Raw genomic sequence first — 19,590 nt, 5'->3', positions numbered from 1 at the left:
ATTTATCGTACAAAAAAGACATATTTGATGCATGAATGAGAAAATTGTGAAATACACACCGACTATTCTTGCAAACGAATTGGACAGTTTGCGAATATGTTTATCTCTCGAATTTCGATGAGTTTCGGGACGCGTCAATGGCTGCGTCCAGTGGCGTCCACTGCGTCCAGCAAAACAGCTCGGTGAGCGCCACATTAGTGCTTAGTGCGCGAGAGACTGGAGACGGTGAGGAATGGAGGTGGAGAGTGGACGGAGTGGACACTGATCGACTGGAGGCAGAGACCCGCGGAGAACACGAAGGGATAATTTTGATTAATTTCAACGTTCGTCGCTGCGTTTCCCAAATGAGTACCGTCGAGTATGGTTTTCCGATGATAGGCGGATTGATGCCGGTAAGCGGAATAAGCGGATCTATCATTAACACCGAATTTCCGTGTGTGAAAAATCGTCCTGGGTTTTTACTCTACGGTCTGATTAATTCGTCCTTACGCGAAAGACCATCGCCTCTTACTCGAATTATCTTTTTTTTTTATCAGCAAATACAGGCTCTCATAGCGCCACCGATATCCGACGACTCCAAGACGGCGAAAGCGAAGAAGGAGAAGGAGGAGAAGAAGCATCCGTACTTCAAGAGGCGAGGTCGCGGTCACAATCGCGACTTTTGCGACGCTTGTAAAGATGGTGGAGAGCTTATATGCTGCGACAAATGTCCGGCCTCCTATCACTTACAGTGCCAGTAAGTGTGATTGGAACAATCGCTACCTGCTTTGGAAATCCTTGCTACAAGACATTGAATGTTTCGCCGTCCACAAAAGAAGCATAGTTCTAAAGTTTTTACTTTATAGCTATCCTGCGGTGGATCCGACAGACATTCCTAATGGAGAATGGTTGTGCTATGCCTGCCGTTGCGCCTCCAAAAGGGAAGTACTCTTGGATGAGAAGGGAAACGAAAAGAAACAGAGATCCGCTCTGGAAGTATTAACATTGGCGGCTTCTCTGGTAAATCCAAGGGAGTTTGAATTGCCCAAGGAGTTACAGTTGCCTATAATGTTTCCTGGAAGCAATAAAGTGGATTACGTATCTGGCAGAAGAGGTAAACCACTGAGCTCATCGTATAACAATGGTAGGCAAGATGAGATTGTGTGTTACTTTTTCTTTTCTTTTTTCTTTGTCCTTTTTCTTGTAGGAATAAAATTAAATTTTGTAATATCAGTCACTGCTGTAACTGCTTCGAATCGATTAAGACTTTTTTGTATTAAACGTAATATTTTTATCTTTTCTAGTTGGGAAAAGTCACTGCTTGGATAGCAACTTAATGGTTCCACTGCCGGCTCGTTTATGCTACGAATGTGGACGTAGTTGCAGAAAGGCGCCGTTAATCGCGTGTGACTATTGTCCATTATATTTTCATCAGGACTGCTTGGACCCACCGCTGACTGCTTTTCCAATCGGCAGATGGATGTGTCCCAATCATCCGAATCACTTCATAGATCAGAATCTGTTGACCTCTTGCAGGGTGACAGAACGCATAAAGCTCTGGGACAAGTACGCGAATCAACGAATAGATCAGCATGCGGTCAAACTAGACTTCTTACGTAAAGCGCGCGCTGCCAATCCACTATTTCGGACGAAGGTGAGATTGGAGGGTCGTCCGAGAATAAAAGTTCCTTGCAGCGTCAAGTTCCATTATGAGAACCCGCCGCACATAGATCCGGTACATTCTTATCAAGATGGTCTTATATGGCCTATAAGAGATACTACAGATGAAGAAGTGCAACAGACAGACGTTGAGAAAGCGGATGGCAAAGATAATTGTGTAGAAAATAAGAAAACTGAAGAAACCGATGAAGTAAGAACAAAAAGAGTGAAGTGTGATAATACTATGGATGAGGGAAGTGATCGGCAGAAAGAGTCAGAAGTGAGTGAACACACGAGTAAAGTGGAGAGCGAGACTGCGACGGATAGTTCTAAGGAATGTAATAATCGCGAATTTTATGCGAGCAACCATGATTATAATAACATTAAAGAAGGTGTCCAATTGTTAGAAAGACCAGTATTGGAGGCATTAGCGCAACAGAGACTAGAGCAAATATTAAATCCAGACGGGGAGACTTATGAAACAATAAATTGTCATAGAAGAGCAAGAGCCGCATTACTTTCTTTAAGCCCTAAGCCTAATCCACCAGCATTCATGACTCGTAGAACCTTTGTTATCGGCAACGGCCCGAATTGCGACCTAGTCTTGTCCAAATACGGTAGCTGCGGGTTCACATCCTCCAAACACGCAGTAATATTTTTCGACGAGGTAAGTAAATACCGCACACATTTTTCCTTTAACAGCGAATTCAAAAGAGATTAAGGAAGACGAATTGGCGTAAAGGATCTTTCTTCTTTCCTCATCGTCGTCTATCTTTGTTATAGGTGACCAAGCGTTACGAATTACTCAATTACAGCGAATACGGAACGGTGGTGGACCACGTGCTGTATTCTTGTGATTGCACTCGTGTTTTAGAGGAACAAATAAAAGAGGAAAAGACTGATAAAGCGATATACATCACTAAGGAGGAAGAGACTTCTGATATGATAAAAACTATTCTGCATAAGGAAGAAACAGCTTGCTTGGAAGAATATGCGCACACGGGTGACAAAATCTTGTGCAAATGTAATATAAAACGTGATATGAGAATTAATGAGCATCTGGAGGAAGGATGGGAAGGAAGTGCAATCATTGCGCATGGCTCGATCATCACCTTCGGATGTCTCATGTTCGTATTTAGCACATCGAATACGTATGTAGATAGATAAAATATTCAGTAATATATAAAATATTTCACATTGTACAAAGAAAATTTTATAAAGCAATATATAAAGTGAATTAACAGAGCGTTTCCTGTGCTTGCAGTATTATCTTTTTTATTTTCTCTTTTAGTAATTATTGTAGAAATATACCATACATATGTGAACAATCAGAATGTAAAATAACTTTCCTTTTTCACGACATGATCAAGATCCATCCTCTAGTCATCTTCGCACGGTTCTTCAAAGTCTCTCGTTTTTACATCTGCGTCTTCACCATATTGTATCGTATTATCGATCGTTAATTTTATGTCTGCAATACTTTCCTCATCCTTGATGTTTAATGGCAAGAAATGCACTAAGCTATAATCCGCTATAATTCTACCAAGACTCTCTGTGAGACGGCGAAACTTCTCGTTCCATGGATCTCCTTCTGTATCTGCTAATAAACTAGTTGGATCGGGATCGATATAGCTGTCTAATCTTTTTCGCGCGCTCTTCGATAACAGGTCCATTTTGCTAAGAATACTGATATGAGGAATTTCTAAGTTTATCATTACGCTAAGGGCAGCCAGGGTGCCTGAAAGAAACTTCGATGCGTCTATCATGAATTGGACGTCTATCAGAAAGATTCCACATATACGGAAATTAAGTTTCTGCAGGACAGCTATCAGTTGTCGTATCACAGTCATATGAGTATACAACTCGATTTGTCCAGGACAATCAAATATTATATAATCATCATCTGTGTCACCTAATTTCTCTTCCAGCCAAGTTGCATTTTCAACCAAGTATCTGTAAAAAAAAAAACGTAATTTCATCACATAAAGCATTAATTGTAAAAATAATGATAGGATGACACGTGACTCCATGTGAGAACAATGAACTCGTAATCGATGGGTCTCAGATTCAATTCCCTTATCCCATGTATGCCAGTTTTATAAGAGACTGATGGGAAGATTAAAGCTCGAGAGCGAAAGAATATGAAGTGACAATGATAACTCGTTTCGAGAACCCGTATTGCAATAAGATATAAGGATATATATATAAAAAAATAGTGCACTCAATAGAAAGGAACTTACTCCATGCAGAATACAAGCCCACCATTGGGTCCAAAGTTAAATTCGTCGTCTTCCATGGCATCATCCAACTGAATTAAGTCTCTTACATCCGCTAGAGGCTCGTAATCAAAATGTTCTGCTGCAGGATCCAAATTTACAACATCTATCGTTTTTCCCGAGTCGACAGCATGTCGTTGCATAATTGAGCAGTAAGTGGACTATTTAAAATTCAGAATCAAAATATTAATAGAGCTGTTTCATTCAGGCAAGTGTTAGTATTCAATTAATGGATTTGTTTTCTATCGTTGAACTGGCGGCACTAGTTCAAGAGCTCTTACACTAAAGTGTGAGAATCTTGTACGTTTCTCACGCTTCAATGTACATGTATACTTCTCCAACTAGTGCAGCAAGGAAAAAACAAATCTAATATAAGTTTGACAGAGAATTCGAGATGACACATAGCTCTGCAAATAATTAGTAATTGAAAGGTCGGTGATTTGATCCCGACCTTCATCCCGTATTCCTCGATTAAGAGGATTCCACGTTTAAGGGAAGGAGAGTTTCTCATTTGAGGGGAGGAGAAAAAGTTCAAGTAAAAGGATAAGGCATTTTTATACATAATACCTATTGAGTTTTATGTCAAATAACTGGGATTTCACGGTCTGGTATCAGTTGGAGATAAGATTAAGTCTTAACCTAACCTAAACCTTAAAAAACAAAATAACAAACAATTAAAATTTATTACCTTGCCGCTGCCGGCTGGACCCATTACTAACTGAGCATACCTCATTTTGATAAGAAACGCATGTATTTATAAATACACGATTAATAAATAACAGCGATTATATCACTGGTATTCCTAATTTTTATATTCTGTATATTGTTCCATCAAAAGGAAAATTGCGCAAGACACTTATAATTATTGAAAGAAAGAGTCTCAGAACGTTATCGCATCGGGTAAAAAACACAGTATCGCGTAAACAAAACTGAATCATATATCTATTAATCTATTCTGTAATCAAATCAAAGAGAAATCTGAAGAGTAAACAATGTTGAATGTAAACATGCCCACGTTTCAAGTGGAACTGTGGAACCCAGAGAGAGTAGGTGCAGCCGCGGAACGATCCTCTCGTAGCAGAGAGAAGCCTGAGAGAGGCCATCCCTGGGCCAGCACATCCCCTCCATACAAGTATTATGCATTACCGACGCTTTCGACATAGCACGGAACAGAACCAAAAGATCGTGCACATAGCACGGAACAGAACCAATAGAGCGTGCACATAACGCGTTACCCATCAGAAATTTTCGTGGACATGGCTACGTAGTTCAATGTGCACGTTTTGTGCACATAGAGGCGCTCATGGACGGGGACCACCTAAAATGCGGGCATGACCACTCTCATCCTTCTCTCTGCTCGTAGCAATCAACGTGATTGGCTCCAATTGGCTCTCACGAAACCTTCTGTCCGGCGCGATAAAAGCAAAATAAAAAAACTTTGGAATATATCTTTATTTTTAAAAGTTTGTAATTTTAAAAAATTAATTAAGTTGTGAAGAATGTAAAATGTAAATAAGCAAATCGATCGCAGCTGTATACTCGATGTTGTACCTGAAAAGCATATGATACATTAATTATTTATTAAAAATGTAATTTTACATAATATATTTTTGCGATAATTTTATCATGATTTTGAAATAATAATTAGAAAGAAATAATTTAAAATTTTATAAGAATTTATTTTTGTACCGACTTTTTTTGGAAAATGTATTACTTATTTAAATAAACGTTTAATTGAATGATGAATGAGAAATTTGATGCGTAAGAATTAGTTAATATCAAATCATTTATTTATGTTTCAGAAGATAACGACGCAGAAAGTGTCGCCTCGAGGGAGCTGACAACTCGAGAGGACAACTTGAGAGGAGGAGGCCTGGGAGAGGCATCGGGCGCCAGCTTACCAACTTTACAGTAAATATCATGTATTTTATGTAAGAGTAATTTTTTTGTTTATTCTTGAGCCTTTTTATTTCACCATTTGATTTGAAAATAATAGAGAAAGAATGAAAATATAAGAACAAATGCAAGATTAGATTTATCCTAATTAGAATATTCGTTGGAAAATGTTACATCGGAATTTAATAACAAATGTTACATCGTCAATTTTATTGTAATAGAGACAGAATGAATCTATAGATTTTTCTATATCGTTTGGGTATTTATCAAGATGCTTCCGATGTTGTTACTGTTTCGTTTATCATGGTTTCTCGCTCCCTTATCATCTTTTCTAAAGAATATGGCAAATCCGCTCCAATTAAGGCAGATACCACGCTTCTCTTTGGTACACCAACATCTTTCCGTTCCTTTCGTGGTTCTCTATTTTTCTTTTTCTTCTTCTTGGGTTCGTAATGACACTTAATATGTGCTATCAACCTTCGCTTCGACGTATATCCCACGGAGCATATATCGCAGTAAAATCTCTTTCCGAGATGACTAGTTCTCACATGCTCGTCCAAATTAGATTTATAGAAGTAAAATCTATGACAATTGTCGTATGGGCACGGAAAAACCAATCTGTCTTCGGAATGTATCTTGCGGTGTAAATTTAGATTGGCTTTACTACGAAATACTTTGCCGCAAGTGTCGCATTTATGATCTGAAATAAAAATTTACTCTGCTAGGTTACATTCTTATAATATAATTTATTTTTCTGTAATACATACCTTTATGGTTTGTTCTTCTATGTTCACACAGAAGCGTCCATTTTTCAAACACCTCTGAGCATCCAGGTACTGGACAATGCTTCTCGTGTGTCTTTTGATGCCGCTTAAATCTACTGCGATTCAGATAACTTCTGTTGCACTTATCACACTTGTAGACTATAGGCATGATTGAGTGCTCAGAAGCTTGATGCGTGACAAGCTGATGCTTCTTGTTGAAAGTCGCGTTGCATTCCTTGCAGGAGATCCTCTTCTCGCTGTGTATCTGCTTAAAATGACGTTTGTAACCCTGTAAGCTTCTCATTCTCATTGAACATTCCGTGCATCTAAAATTGAGACAGTAACATATTAATATATTAATGTATTGCCTACAAGTCTGATTGAAATATATGCCAACGTATACGAACGTGTACACTTTCTTCACAACATTATGCGTTTCCAAATGCCTTTTTAAATGAGAGGAATTCGTATACGACTTTGTACATTCTGGATGGCTACACTTGTAAGGTCTCTATTAGAGAATGTAGAATCATTAGTCATTAAACATTGAAATATCACATAACAAAATTACTTTCATGCTCATGATTGGTACCTCTCCATTATGCGATCTTATGTGCCTCTCCAATCTATTAGGTCGTAAAAACACAGCATTGCAGTCAGGATAATCACATTTATACTTCTTCTTCTCCTTCTGCTTCTTGTTTTGGATCTTGCTGTCATGTTTGCTCCGGAGATCTGACACAACGTTATTGCTACCCTGTTTTCCTACTTGACCCATCTCGATGTCGTTTCAACTAATTAATACCTTTCCAATTGAAACAGTTCTAATTTAACAACATATATGTGTAATATGTAAAAAATGCAAGTCGACTATTAACCCTATAACGGTAAGGTTGGGTCGAATGCAACCCACGGCTTTGTCTATTTTAGTTTTTTTAGTATTTAGTTTTTAGTATTTAGTTTTTAGTATTTAGTATTTTAGTTTTTTTAGTATTTAGTTTTTTTTTTATTGCAATTATTTAAATTCAATTAATAAACTTTATTGTATTCTTTTACACATAAATAAACAGAGAAAAAAGTTTTATGTTATTATTTACTTCTTTTATCTACTTTGTACGTTGATTAAATATGTTCTGAAAAACCACCTTGCCATTAGAGGGTTAAAATTCTCAAAATTTAGTCTTCCAACTTGGAAAAGATACTTAATCAAATTACAGTCAATTTATTCTAGTTTTATTACACAAAATAAACAGGATAACTTAAATTACGTATTTCACACGTAGATTAAAATCAAATTAAATTAGACTTACATCAGAGAATCACATGGGGAATGTCCTTTCACTAATCTCAGCGAAGCTTGATCTACGCAGTATATAAATAGAAGTATTCAATTCAACCCTGCAATTTACGTTATTTAGTACAAAAACTCTTAGCCCCCGACTTGATAAAATCGCCGTAGTTACGAGGTTAGGAAACCCCATTGCAGCACCACGCTGCATTCCGCGCTGTCTGCGCATGCACGCTTGCGGTTTGACACGATAGTCGACAAGGCGCGGCGCAACGCAATATTTCAAAATAGGTAGATCTTTTTTCTTTCACTTCGGCTTTTTCGGAACTTATTGCTCGTGGACGCGAGTTCTCGGACGACGCCAGACGACGCTAACGTGATATATTTTCTTCAGTATGATATTTATCCCTGTATGTACATTCGATATTGATATATAGTAGATATTAACTAGTGCTTACTTTGATATATCAGTAGCGTAATTTTTCGCTTCGTATCGAATTAGTCCATATATAAATAATAAATGGTTAGGTTAGGTTATGGTCGCGTTCTCCTTTAGCGGAATAAATTATTCTTGGATTTCACGTATTTCCTCTTTCTCTCTCCAACGTCTAATTATATAAGTCAGTTTTATTTGAAATATATAACAGTATTTAAGTGTAACGCAGTGCAGCGAAAGAGAATATAATCTAAAAATAAAATGACATTTTTATTAAAAAAGTTGAAATTGGTAAACATAATAACTAGGTGTGATATAATAAACGTTAATGAACAGAATACAAATAATTATACCACACAATTTGATTAAAAAGCAGAAACGGAAAAAATATAAAATGATTGATAAATTTGTAATATAGACGATTAAAAATTAGAGATCCTATTGTGCTAATTAGATTGTGATAAATTGCTAGATTATAATAAAGCAACATTGAAGAAAGAAAAAAATATATTATGGCGTATATGTTAATAATGAAAGGTCTGCCTTCTTTTTAGTAGAACTTTTTCAATTTTTCGTCTTTTCTTCAATGTCTCCAATTTCTTTTCAATGTCTAATTGTAGATCTATTCTTTCTTAAGCACAAAAAGTATGATACGGTGCATTACGAAGGACAAATCTAATGACACTGAAAAGAGATCACAACACAGAGATGAACTTCTATGGACTTTGATTTTAATTAACTTAATTGACGGTTAATTTCTCACAAAATTATTCAAAATTTCTCACAATATTTTTTGTCAATATTTTGATGTAGCTTAACACATGTCAAGTTATATTACACAATTCTGGTGCAAAAAATTAATCGCCGATTAATAAGTTAATCAATGCCTGATTGCAGTCGTTCAAGGTGTGCCTCGGAGGAGCACCTCACTTCTATTCGATCGAGATGAAGGAGTTTGATCTCTTCCCGAAGTCGATAACGGGAAACCTCACGTCCGTCCTTCTCGGACACATGCCGCAATAAATCGATACGATGCATGTGCATTCGTGTTTATACTAATTGGAATGCTACGTGCGCCTGTTGGAATTCAGGTCGTCGAAGATCATGACTGCAATTGGGCCGAGCACGTACCCTATGCTCTATCGACGTTTTGTAAAAGTACCCCTTTTCCTGAGTATACATCAGTTATGACTCAATTGGATCGATGGCGAAGTCTCTTCCAAAGTACGTTATCTTTTAATGCATTAGCTAAAGTAAAATTTGGGAGGACGCGTTAAATTTTTGTTTCTCCTTAATGTTGCAATTTTTAACAGAGCAGTTGTGTACTCCTAGAAAGAGAAAGGGGAAAAGAGAGACTAATATAATTTATCCTTCTTATTTTATCCCATAGAGCGTAATCCCTGAAATGTCAACTATTAAAAGATAAGACATCCTATACATGTCTGGCGAATGGAATTTGCAGAATGACGTGGCGTGTAATGAATGAATGAAATTTAGGGCCGATATCACAGTCTCCGATTAACGTGATCCTCCGATTAAACTCACTCTGCATCTCTTTCTAACTGTCTTTTCGTCTCTTTCTAGGGGGACAGTTAGAAAGAGATGCAGAGTGAGTTTAATCGGAAGATCACGTTAATCGGAGACTGTGATATCGGCCCTTAGAATGTGAATTTTGTCATCGCTGTGTCGGCGAAGAATTTAAGTCGACGAGAGGTCGACCGTCCGAGGAAGGTATTGATACTTTTATTGATCGGAGCATCCATCATTGATATTAAAAAACATGACATAGACACCAAGATATAATATATATATTTAAAAAATTCAAGGAGACCAAATAACGTGTGATATCATCGTGGAGGTGAACGATGGTTTGGCGATTTATTTCAGGCGCGCTCTAAACAGGTCAGGCAGAATTTTACCACTTTGAGTTTGACCCCTTTGAGCTATGTGTAACGTTTTCTTCTTACCTCCCAGGTGCGATGTGCGATTTTCGATAATTTTGATGTCGGCGACAATCGTGTATCTCTAGTCTTCGCATCTCAATAACTGGAATCGGAAATTGTGAATGTACGAAGAGAGAGAGAGAGAGAGAGAGAGAGAGAGAGAGAGAGAGAGAGAGAACGCACGTACGAGAAAGAGAAAGAGAGGAAGAGAGAGCGATGTGCCAGCTATTTTACCCCCACCTCGAGGATCGTTAGGGCTTACGGGCCACGTGATCGACCAGCAGAATTCGCGGCGTCCGCCGAAAATCTAAATCCGTCCGAGCCGGGGAAGAAGAAGAGACCACCATCTCGGCGACACGAAACAGCCGCTGCGAGATAGTTCATAATCGCCCGTGACTCGTGCCGGATCGATCGAGGGATCGCGCGCGAGTGCGAAAATCCGCGCGAAACCTCCTCGTGATTCTTATTTTCGCGAGCAAGAAAGGGTAAGAGAGAAAAAGAGAGAAGGGGAGAACCCGCGGAGGATCACCGTTTCCGCTCTCTTTCTTGTTTCCCGGGAAGACGGGAGAACGGCGGTGACAACGGCGGCCGATTCGTCGTGAAATCGCTCGAGGAACATGATCCGCGTAGACGAGTCGGATCCGGTGGGAGGTAAGAGAGAGAGAGAGAGAGAGAGAGAGAGAGAGAAGAGGATAAAGAAACGGGATAATTGTATTTTTCCTGAACAGGAGATACCGGAGAAACGGGGAGGGGAAAAGAGGGCACGTTTCGGTCGAGAAACGCGGGAAACGCGAAACGTGTGCGCGCCTGTCAGCGCGCTCGATGGAACGGGGCGCGACTTTGGGGAAATCAAAAGATGACTATTCTCATTCAAGCAGCATCGTTCTAATCTTCTCTGACGCGTTCTAATACCCAAGTGTCTGCCACTGAATTAAAACAGAAATATTCTCGGCGAATTCAATTTTAGCAATACGGAGAGACGTATCTCGTAGAAATTTCCGCGCCTTGAACAAACATATAGAAGCTATTTTCGCGCGTAATGTCGGAATTTGGGCATCTCGAAAAATTAAAGCTTTATTTATTATCTTTACTCATCCCGCATGAAATTGTAGGCAGCTGGTGTACAGAAAAAAAAGAATATTCTTGATTTAAAAATATCTTTAGTTTCAACGTGGAAATCTTGAAATGAGATTATATTGAGTTAGCGAAGAAAGCCTGCTTGAATAAAGTATATAGTTCATCCAAGAAAAAAAAGTTAAAATTCTTCTAAAATTATAGATTGCGTACACAGTAAAAAATTTTGTGTCAATGGAAGTCCACTCTCAATTTTGTGTTAAAATAACTCATTCATCGTGTTATTTTTGACATTTAGAAATGTTATAAATGTCGATATAACATTTCTAAATGTCAAAAATAACACGATGAATGAGTTATTTTAACACAAAATTGAGAGTGGACTTCCATTGACACAAAATTTTTTACTGTGTATATACGAATATATAAGTTTTGATTTGACACTTTTTCTGTGTGGAAGATCCTTTTGGAACAGAAATATTGAGACGTGTAATAAATAGAGGTAAATAAATGAAAAAAGATATAATAATAATAAGAAGAAATAAAGATTAGATTCTATTTAAAGGGCTTATCTTTGAAGATGGACATCGGGCTCGAGGGAACGATCGATAGAAACCTTTTTAAGGAAGAGAAGAATAGAGAAACTTTAGGAAACTCTCTCAAAATAAATCATTAAAATATAACGAGAAAACTTGCTAACAAGAAAAGGATACAAAATTGATGGCGTCTCGTGAAGTCTTGGCGAAAAGTTGGCGCCAAAACTCTCGAGGAGAACGGGCGCGATACTCAAAGTTGCCCTCTTTCCATCTTCAAGATACGCCGGCTCATCGCTCGGCGATGAAATTGAATGCCAAACGCCTACTCACCCTCGCATTCCACCCGTCTCACCATCGCGCGCGCGCCTGTTTTCAGAGATCGAGCCCAGCTTCCCCTATAGAGACGTGACGATACGCCGAGGTGTCGAGTTCAAGGACGATTATGACATCCAGTCGGAGCTCGGACGGTGAGTGATTAAATCCGTCGATCAGCGGATGTGTACAGACACTTCGTGTATCGTGCCAACGACGCGTCGATCACGCGCGATCGGATGCGTATCAATCTCGATACAGCCAGGGAATTGACGTCGATCTGACGTCGTGATTAATGGGGAGAATTTCCAGGAAGTCAACGCGCGGAAACGAGGATCACGTCAACGTAGTTAATTAGTTTAATTTATCGACTTTTAGAGCACCTCGTTTATGCGATCATAACACAACATCCTTCTGATCTGGAAGATCGTAGAAAAATAGTATAGAACATTAGAGATAAATGCGTTAATGCTTCTTCTTGCTCCATCCGCTCTAGATGAAGTAATATACACTGACGATTAACTCCTGATCAACCCGGAAACAGGCGCTTGATTTTTTTTTTGCATAAATGGTCATTAAGGGTGATGTTTGCATCCCAATTAAAAGTCATTGTTATTAAATACATATTGCATATTTTTGATTGTTCTATAATTTATTAGTTTTTAGAGAAACCAAAAATATTTAAAAAATAAAAGAAGCACAACACATTAAAATTGCTGTGATGTAAGCTTCATTTTTTCGATAGGTACTATTAGAGTGTAAAAATCACCCCGGGCGCCCGTTCCCGGGTTAAACCGGTAATCTAAATACAAATATTTGATATCTTCGTCGTATGGCCTTCATTCGATATTCTTGTATCGAGTGTCCAATATTCTTTGGGATATTAGAGCTGCTGGCCCGTTTCCACAAAATCAGACGGTAGTGACAGAATTACAGGAATGTTGCCGTTGCCGTCAGGTGCACGTCTGCGGAATGCAGCGCAAAGGTGATAAGGCGAACACGCGCGATCTCGCTCGCGCCGGCAATCAAGGACCCAAGCGCGATACGTCTATAAATAAATATCCGTTTCTCTCGACCCGTAGAGTGAAACGGTACGCACGTCAAACGACGTTCCGACGTCGAGCTTGGGCGTGCCGGTGCTCTTGACACCGGTGGTGAACTCGGCCGACTCGCCAGTGCCGGAATGTAGTTTGACAATGAACGTGTTTGCCCTACGCTAGGATTTCGAAATCGCAGACAAGTCCAGTAAGAGCGTGGACGGTGCTCGAGAGCGAATTGCTAAAATAAACTGAAAAAGATTTCGATTTTTTATTTTCTTAAAAATTGGACGCGTAATTCTCGCCAAATTGCTTCTTTCTATCTTCACGATATTGGCGTCGCTCAAAAATTAAATGTCAAACACGAGAAATTTAATAATATAATGATGATAGCAAGAGCGAAATAATGGTCTTCTAGTAGGAAATCTTGTAACATTCACATTCAACCCTAAGAGAAGAGCGACCTTTAGCTGCAGGCAACCGCTCCATCCTCTCGCCTCTTTATGTAACACGATTAATTAATAAATCAATAATTTGATTATATTAATTACTGTATAATAATAGAATTTAATTAATAGGTGTAATAATTGCGTCCGACGCATCCGTTAACTTAGATACACGAACACAATGATTCGCTCGCTGACTTGGCCGCGTGACAAGTATGTTGTATTCTGCTTTGTGCTGCCAGGGACATGCTGCGGATGTACAGCTTTGGCAAATCTTCCAGTGTTTATCACTTTTTACGCGTTACTTGTTATTACCCAAAAATTCTGTGTTTCAAAGATCGTAGCGCGATTTTGTATACTATGCTTGCTACTTTAATCGACGGAGATTCAATTCAATTTTTACATAGCTATTCATGTATAAGCCAAATGATTTTTACCCGACTATACACATAGTATTTACAAAGTAAGAACAGAAAATGTCCAATCGTCTTCGATTAATTTTTGGTTTCTCCATTCGTTTCAGGGGAAAATTTGGAATCGTTTACCGATGTAAGGAGAAAACAGGCGGCTTGATGCTCGCCGCGAAAGTGGTGAACGTCATGAAGAAGGAGGACAGACGTGCTGTGCAGAGAGAAGTAGACATCATGCGACGCTTACAGCATCCACGATTGATTCAGCTGTACGATGCCATTGACACGGGGAAACAGATATATGTCGTTCTAGAATTGTACGTTTTTTTTTCTCTTGCGGGCGAAACAACGGGCAAGGGAGCGTAGGATTAGAAAGACGCGCGCTCTGTGGGATTACATTTAAATTTCCATCATTTAAGGATCGACGGCGGTGAGCTTTTTGAGAGAGTGATAGACGACGATTTCGTACTGACGGAACGCAGCTGCGCCGTTTTTATGCGGCAGATATGCGAGGGAATAGAATTCATGCATGGTCAAAAGATGTTGCATCTCGATTTAAAAGTGAGTCGTTTAATTTATATATTGTCGACACGAATTATTTTGAATATAGTAGAAGATTGGTATTTGACAATCATGTTCCTCGTAAATCTTCCTATTAATTTTTTTACGATTATGCTATGTTTATTATAAAGTTATTTCCAAATTTTTATGTTTTATATTTATTAAAGAATCTTTGAAAGCTGCTCTGTTTTCTCGTAAGAATATAATTATCTATGTAAATCTTGTCTATATAATCTTCTTCTTATTTAGTAATTTGTGTAATTATTTAAAAGCATGTCTGTTGTATAGCCGGAGAATATACTATGCCTGACGAAAGAAGGTAACAGAATCAAAATCATCGATTTTGGCCTGGCGAGGGAATACGATCCGAGTAAGAAACTACAAGTGTTGTTCGGTACGCCTGAGTTTGTTGCCCCCGAAGTCGTAAACTTTGATCAAATTGGATTTGGTACTGACATATGGAGTATAGGTGTTATTTGTTACGTATTGTAAGTTACGATTCCGCATATTACAGTTTCACAAAGGATACGCCTTGTAACGATCGAGACGGCTCATGTAACTAACTATTTTAGATTGTCTGGTTTATCACCGTTTATGGGCGACACGGACATTGAGACAATGGCGAATGTCACCATCGCAAAGTACGACTTTGATCACGAGGCCTTCGCCGAGATCTCGGAAGATGCCAAGGATTTCATAAGATGCCTTCTGGTGAAAGACAAAGAGTAAGTATATTTTTATATTTTATGTTACATACTTACATACATATATTGTACGTATATATTACTCTTCTGTGTTTCAATTTCTCTTTCTCTCCTTGCTCCTTTCTTCTTTTCAGTTTCTCACCTCTTCTTCTTGTATTCCCGTATTACCATTTCCCGAATCTGTTGTTACACTCACAATCAGAGAAGAAGCTCCTTCTGTTACACTGTTTAAATTATCCTCTTTGACTCGTTGTGAGGGTGTGTGTGTATGGCTCACAAAGCAACCCGCACTTATCGTGACTAATCTGACTTCCATATTGTCTTATTCCGAAATGTTCTACTTTAATATATTTCAATTTCCACGAATTTGTCAAGCTAGCGATTAGAAAAAAGCGATTTTATCTTTTGTAAAATATAAGAATTTATTGCATTTTGTAGTAACTCTTAACAAAATGTATGTTGTTTCGACATTGTATATCAACTATTATTTTATTCTCGTCGCATTCAAGAAACGATTTTGTTGTTTCGAGAGCGTCCAAATGTCAAACGAGCAACAGCGGTATATAAAGCTTCGCCCGTCGGATGGTTTCTTATCGAGAATTTTGCATTCAGATACACATAACGCACGTAATATACGCACATTTGTACGATATTCGAGTCCATCATTGTACTCTTCGTCTATACATTTTCGTCATAATTGTTCGCCCTCGGATCGCGGAATCACGCGTGTCTCCACGTGACAAGGGAAACGCACTATCGATCCTGGGACACTAGAGCACGACCCTCCTCACGACGAGCCTTTCGAATCTTTCAGAAAGCGAATGACTGCGGCGCAATGTCGGGAACACCGATGGCTGGCCCGAAAAATGAACAAGCCCAAGAGCGAGAAGGAGGTCGCGGGATTGGCGGCGGCCAAACGGACGGCCTTTATCGAGAATCGTCCTGTCATCGGTGTCGTCGACGATAACGGCAGAGAGGAGCTGGACGTGACCAAGGACAATCTCAGACTGTTCGTCGAGCGTTGGCGGGAACATCCGGAAAGCCCGTACACGATCGACTCGTATCACGCGTTGCCGAGGAACCTGCTTCGCAGTCGCGACGAATCCATATCCATGCGGGGTCACAGTCCCTCACCCTGCGACAGTCTTCGCAGCAGCAGCACGCAATCGGAGAGGGTGACGGAGCCTGCAACCGTGAGAGATAATTCTAGCCACTTGTTGTCCGTGCCGAGTCTCAGCTTGTCCTTGGAGAGGAGAGCTTCCGAAGGTACGGCCGCGCGAAACCGTCGCGATCCCGCCAGTCAGATCGCTCTGGCCGAGGAGATCATCAAGCTATCCGAGCACTTGCGCTCGATCGCCATGGGGTCGCGGGTGAATGAGGAAAATAACGGAGGCCCAATGGAAGCGCAGCGGTCCACTAGGAGGCCCGGTGATGTCGGGAATAATCGCGATACCTACTCGAGGAGTAATGTTAAAGTGACGTCTTACGTCGATAAAGAGACCAACGAGATCACGGAGAAACTGTCTAGTATCACTCGGCAGCGAAAGCTCAACGGAACGACCTTTCATAGTAGCCGTAGCTTCGACAGGCACAATCTCGATCCAAATTTCGGTAACGTGTTCGTGGCCCTGAGGAGAACGAGCATCGGCGATGGTGATATGTCCGAGAGACGCAAAGATTCTCGAAAATATTCCCTCGAACGAACGGCGATCACCGAGACGATCGATGAGAAGTTTAACGGGGAGAGGATCGGGAGAGATAGGAGGTCTTCCGCCGGCGCGGAGGAAATGGACCTGACGCCCCCGTGGCGACGGTCCCGCGTGAAACGATCCTTCGGTGAGACCAGCAGGGATGTTCCACGGATATCGAATTTGCGGGACCTGCACAAGAATCTGAACTTGGACGAGCCGGGCAGCACGAAGGACCTACTGTTGCATCTGCTGGGCGAATGGGAGGAAGTCACCACAATGTCCGGCGGCAGCGGCGGCGGAGTCGGCGGTGGTGGTGGTGTCGGCGCCGGCAGGAAGTCCGTCAGCCTGGACTGGTGCGGGGCCGACACGATCGCTAGGAAGACGATGAATTCGTTGGCGCAGTACTTCCAGTCGAAGCAACAGGAAACGAAATCTCCCGACGTCGCGTCATCCACGTCGCCGTCGATACATCGTTGAACGACACGTCCGCGCTTGCAGATTGCGCACTTGCGAATGGTTCGTGGACCGGATCAGGAAAATGCGCGGCTTTAATGATCTTGCTCTCTTCTTCCGATCGTAATTTCGTTTATTTCGGAACAATTTGACTCTCAAAATGAGATATACGCCTATAATGATATACTTAGTAGATGAATCGCAAAAATTAATCTATGAAAATGTGAATCTTTGATCTTCAAAGTCGGGAAATGATTTTATTAATCAACCCCTTTCAATCCATCTTAATTAATTATTTTTATAATTATTTTTTACAAACACTTACGAATGACAAACAACTACATTCTTATTTCTTATTCTTTAAATAATTAAATTTTTAAGAAAAGATTAGAAGAGACAGAAGAGTTTTTTAAACAAAAAAAAGTTAAGTTTTAATTATCTTAACGCCTGTTTAAGTTCGGTGACTGACTGAATCTTGGATTCACATCCGTTTCTGCAGATGTGTTTTCACAATTAAAAACAAGTCAGAATCTTGCAATTTCGTGACATTTCATAAAATAATGTATATATACATAAAATGCCGCGAAAGTGTAAGACCATAAAGTCCTCTATTATTAACTTGAAATAGACACAATTCTGATGGATATTTGTATACGGAGAGTTAAATTTGGATAATAGTTTTACATTACTCTAAGCAAAATTCTCGATAGCTGTGTACCATCGATACACCCTCAAATCAATATTTTTATATGCGTCAGTACAATTTAATTAATTTTCAAGGAGCCTATATCTACAAGGAATTTTAATTCGATTTGATTCCTTGCAAGCTAATAAATCTATCGTCTAGACATTTTTAACAGAAAGAACGGCGCAAAATTCGTCGTTCCGAATTTAAATATCCGTTTTTCTGCAAACAACAATTTTTCAACAAGCGTTCCAGAGGGAAACCCTTATATTTAATATACTGTTATTTATTAATAGAATTAATCGGATATATTCTCATGTATTATATTAATAACAATTATGAGATACATAATAGATTAAGTCTATAGAATTTTTTACTCATTATCAGTATATAATGTTGCACGAAATTTGCAGGAGAGCTGATTGGAATAACATATACATTCACGCACATGTTTCTTGTTAAATATAGTCACATCGTCACATGTCACATGTTCATATTTTATATCTAATATATAAATCACAGTACTCTATAGGAAAGTTTCAAGTTCACTTGCTTCACGCCCACACATCTCCCACACATCCGAATAGCGAATAAATTAAGAAACTGATTGGTCTTCTTACTATAGGGAAAGACCGTCTGCGGGAAAGCTTATAGAGCACCGTTGGCTGGAAGCCGCTCTGGAGAACCCGATACAGAAGCACCGATTGAAACGCTATGTCATTAAGAAGCGCTGGGTTAAGGCGGTTAACGCTATCCTGGCGTTGAAACGGATGGGCGCGCGTCTAGACTTCGACTTGATCTAGTATCGGCTAACGACATCATGCATCCAGACTCGATGACGTTACGCGAAATAGTCATTTCACATCCGTGCTAATACACTTTTGCGTATCCCTTGCATTATTTCATATATATATATAACTGTTCGTTCAACGCGTTTGTCGGATTGTAAGTGCAGGACAAATAATGGACAAGAGGGAGAGAACGGATAAACGTTTATTGAAATGAAACAACTGGCGCGCAATTCCGGCGTGATCATTCGGCTGCGATTGAAAACGAGGTCGTGTTTCCTCGTCGTTGTTTATTCTGATATATAATAGTATTGAACGAAAAATACCCGATTATTCCGCACAGCTAGGCGGATAGGATTGTCAGTAAAACAAATTGTTGCAGCTATGCGAGTAGATACTCCTGTCGATTGAAATTCGATGAAATTGGATTTTTCCCGCGGGCTGTTTTGGATGTAATTTGAACTCATCTGAAATATATTGTCCGCGTATTTCTATTATCTATATGTATATATTATATGTGTACTGTGTATATATAATTTTGGAAATACTATACACTATATATATGTATATATATATATATATATATATATATATATGTGTGTGTGTGTGTGTGAAACGCGCGCGTATAAAGTTGTATTTTATTTTTAACAAA

At 39.5% G+C, this 19,590-nt stretch overlaps 4 protein-coding genes across 5 annotated transcripts; 2 read left to right on the top strand and 2 right to left on the bottom strand.

The window, feature by feature from the left end:
- The first annotated feature begins 46 nt into the window (after positions 1–46).
- On the top strand, positions 47–2,884 carry LOC139772196 (uncharacterized). Of its 2 annotated transcripts, none has more exons than XM_071705688.1 (5): positions 47–392; positions 537–736; positions 846–1,093; positions 1,284–2,305; positions 2,422–2,884. In XM_071705688.1, the coding sequence occupies exons 1-5, from the start codon at positions 138–140 to the stop codon at positions 2,803–2,805; spliced, it is 2,109 nt and encodes a 702-aa protein (XP_071561789.1). In that variant the 5' UTR covers positions 47–137; the 3' UTR covers positions 2,806–2,884. The 2 variants fall into 2 exon arrangements, with proteins under 2 accessions (XP_071561789.1, XP_071561788.1); XM_071705687.1 differs by having other exon boundaries at positions 846–1,123.
- A 9-nt stretch (positions 2,885–2,893) lies between these two features.
- On the bottom strand, positions 2,894–4,990 carry LOC139772203 (GPN-loop GTPase 3). Its single transcript, XM_071705710.1, has 3 exons — positions 4,603–4,990; positions 3,879–4,075; positions 2,894–3,591 (listed from the first exon to the last, which is right to left on the bottom strand). The coding sequence occupies exons 1-3, from the start codon at positions 4,645–4,647 to the stop codon at positions 3,018–3,020; spliced, it is 816 nt and encodes a 271-aa protein (XP_071561811.1). The 5' UTR covers positions 4,648–4,990; the 3' UTR covers positions 2,894–3,017.
- An 849-nt stretch (positions 4,991–5,839) lies between these two features.
- LOC139772201 (transcription factor IIIA-like) lies at positions 5,840–8,529 on the bottom strand. The gene is made up of 6 exons (XM_071705709.1): positions 8,321–8,529; positions 7,885–8,233; positions 7,167–7,379; positions 6,982–7,085; positions 6,578–6,900; positions 5,840–6,510 (listed from the first exon to the last, which is right to left on the bottom strand). Exons 3-6 carry the CDS (start codon positions 7,350–7,352, stop codon positions 6,077–6,079), a joined length of 1,047 nt encoding a protein of 348 aa, XP_071561810.1. The 5' UTR covers positions 7,353–7,379; positions 7,885–8,233; positions 8,321–8,529; the 3' UTR covers positions 5,840–6,076.
- Positions 8,530–9,649: 1,120 nt separating this feature from the next.
- On the top strand, positions 9,650–18,679 carry LOC139772194 (uncharacterized). The gene is made up of 9 exons (XM_071705684.1): positions 9,650–10,029; positions 10,125–10,200; positions 10,273–10,892; positions 12,228–12,318; positions 14,170–14,373; positions 14,476–14,617; positions 14,906–15,105; positions 15,190–15,342; positions 16,136–18,679. Exons 3-9 carry the CDS (start codon positions 10,859–10,861, stop codon positions 17,487–17,489), a joined length of 2,178 nt encoding a protein of 725 aa, XP_071561785.1. The 5' UTR covers positions 9,650–10,029; positions 10,125–10,200; positions 10,273–10,858; the 3' UTR covers positions 17,490–18,679.
- The last annotated feature ends 911 nt before the right edge of the window (positions 18,680–19,590 follow it).

Source organism: Temnothorax nylanderi, unplaced genomic scaffold, assembly GCF_030848795.1.
Source record: "Temnothorax nylanderi isolate EJ_2023f unplaced genomic scaffold, tnyl_v1.0 TNYL_tig0047_pilon, whole genome shotgun sequence".
NCBI classification, from domain to species: Eukaryota; Metazoa; Arthropoda; class Insecta; order Hymenoptera; family Formicidae; genus Temnothorax; species Temnothorax nylanderi.
This window is presented reverse-complemented; position numbering and strand designations above follow the sequence as displayed.

What these genes read in the sequence shown, in the direction of transcription:
- LOC139772194 (XM_071705684.1), top strand. Translation starts at nt 10,859, where the DNA reads ATGATCCGCGTAGACGAGTCGGATCCGGTGGGAG. An exon ending in CGAGTCGGATCCGGTGGGAG is followed by an intron (nt 10,893 to 12,227) that starts GTAAGAGAGAGA and finishes GCCTGTTTTCAG; the next exon opens with AGATCGAGCCCAGCTTCCCC. An exon ending in CTTCTGGTGAAAGACAAAGA is followed by an intron (nt 15,343 to 16,135) that starts GTAAGTATATTT and finishes CGAATCTTTCAG; the next exon opens with AAAGCGAATGACTGCGGCGC.
- LOC139772201 (XM_071705709.1), bottom strand. Translation starts at nt 7,352, where the DNA reads ATGGGTCAAGTAGGAAAACAGGGTAGCAATAACGTTGTGTCAGATCTC. An exon ending in TAAGATCGCATAATGGAGAG is followed by an intron (nt 7,086 to 7,166) that starts GTACCAATCATG and finishes ATTCTCTAATAG; the next exon opens with AGACCTTACAAGTGTAGCCA. An exon ending in GTTGTGAAGAAAGTGTACAC is followed by an intron (nt 6,901 to 6,981) that starts GTTCGTATACGT and finishes TCTCAATTTTAG; the next exon opens with ATGCACGGAATGTTCAATGA.
- LOC139772203 (XM_071705710.1), bottom strand. Translation starts at nt 4,647, where the DNA reads ATGAGGTATGCTCAGTTAGTAATGGGTCCAGCCGGCAGCGGCAAG. An exon ending in GTCCAGCCGGCAGCGGCAAG is followed by an intron (nt 4,076 to 4,602) that starts GTAATAAATTTT and finishes AATTTTAAATAG; the next exon opens with TCCACTTACTGCTCAATTAT. An exon ending in GGGCTTGTATTCTGCATGGA is followed by an intron (nt 3,592 to 3,878) that starts GTAAGTTCCTTT and finishes TTTTTTTTACAG; the next exon opens with ATACTTGGTTGAAAATGCAA.
- LOC139772196 (XM_071705687.1), top strand. Translation starts at nt 138, where the DNA reads ATGGCTGCGTCCAGTGGCGTCCACTGCGTCCAGCAAAACAGCTCGGTG. An exon ending in TGATAGGCGGATTGATGCCG is followed by an intron (nt 393 to 536) that starts GTAAGCGGAATA and finishes TTTTTTTATCAG; the next exon opens with CAAATACAGGCTCTCATAGC. An exon ending in CAGTAATATTTTTCGACGAG is followed by an intron (nt 2,306 to 2,421) that starts GTAAGTAAATAC and finishes TCTTTGTTATAG; the next exon opens with GTGACCAAGCGTTACGAATT.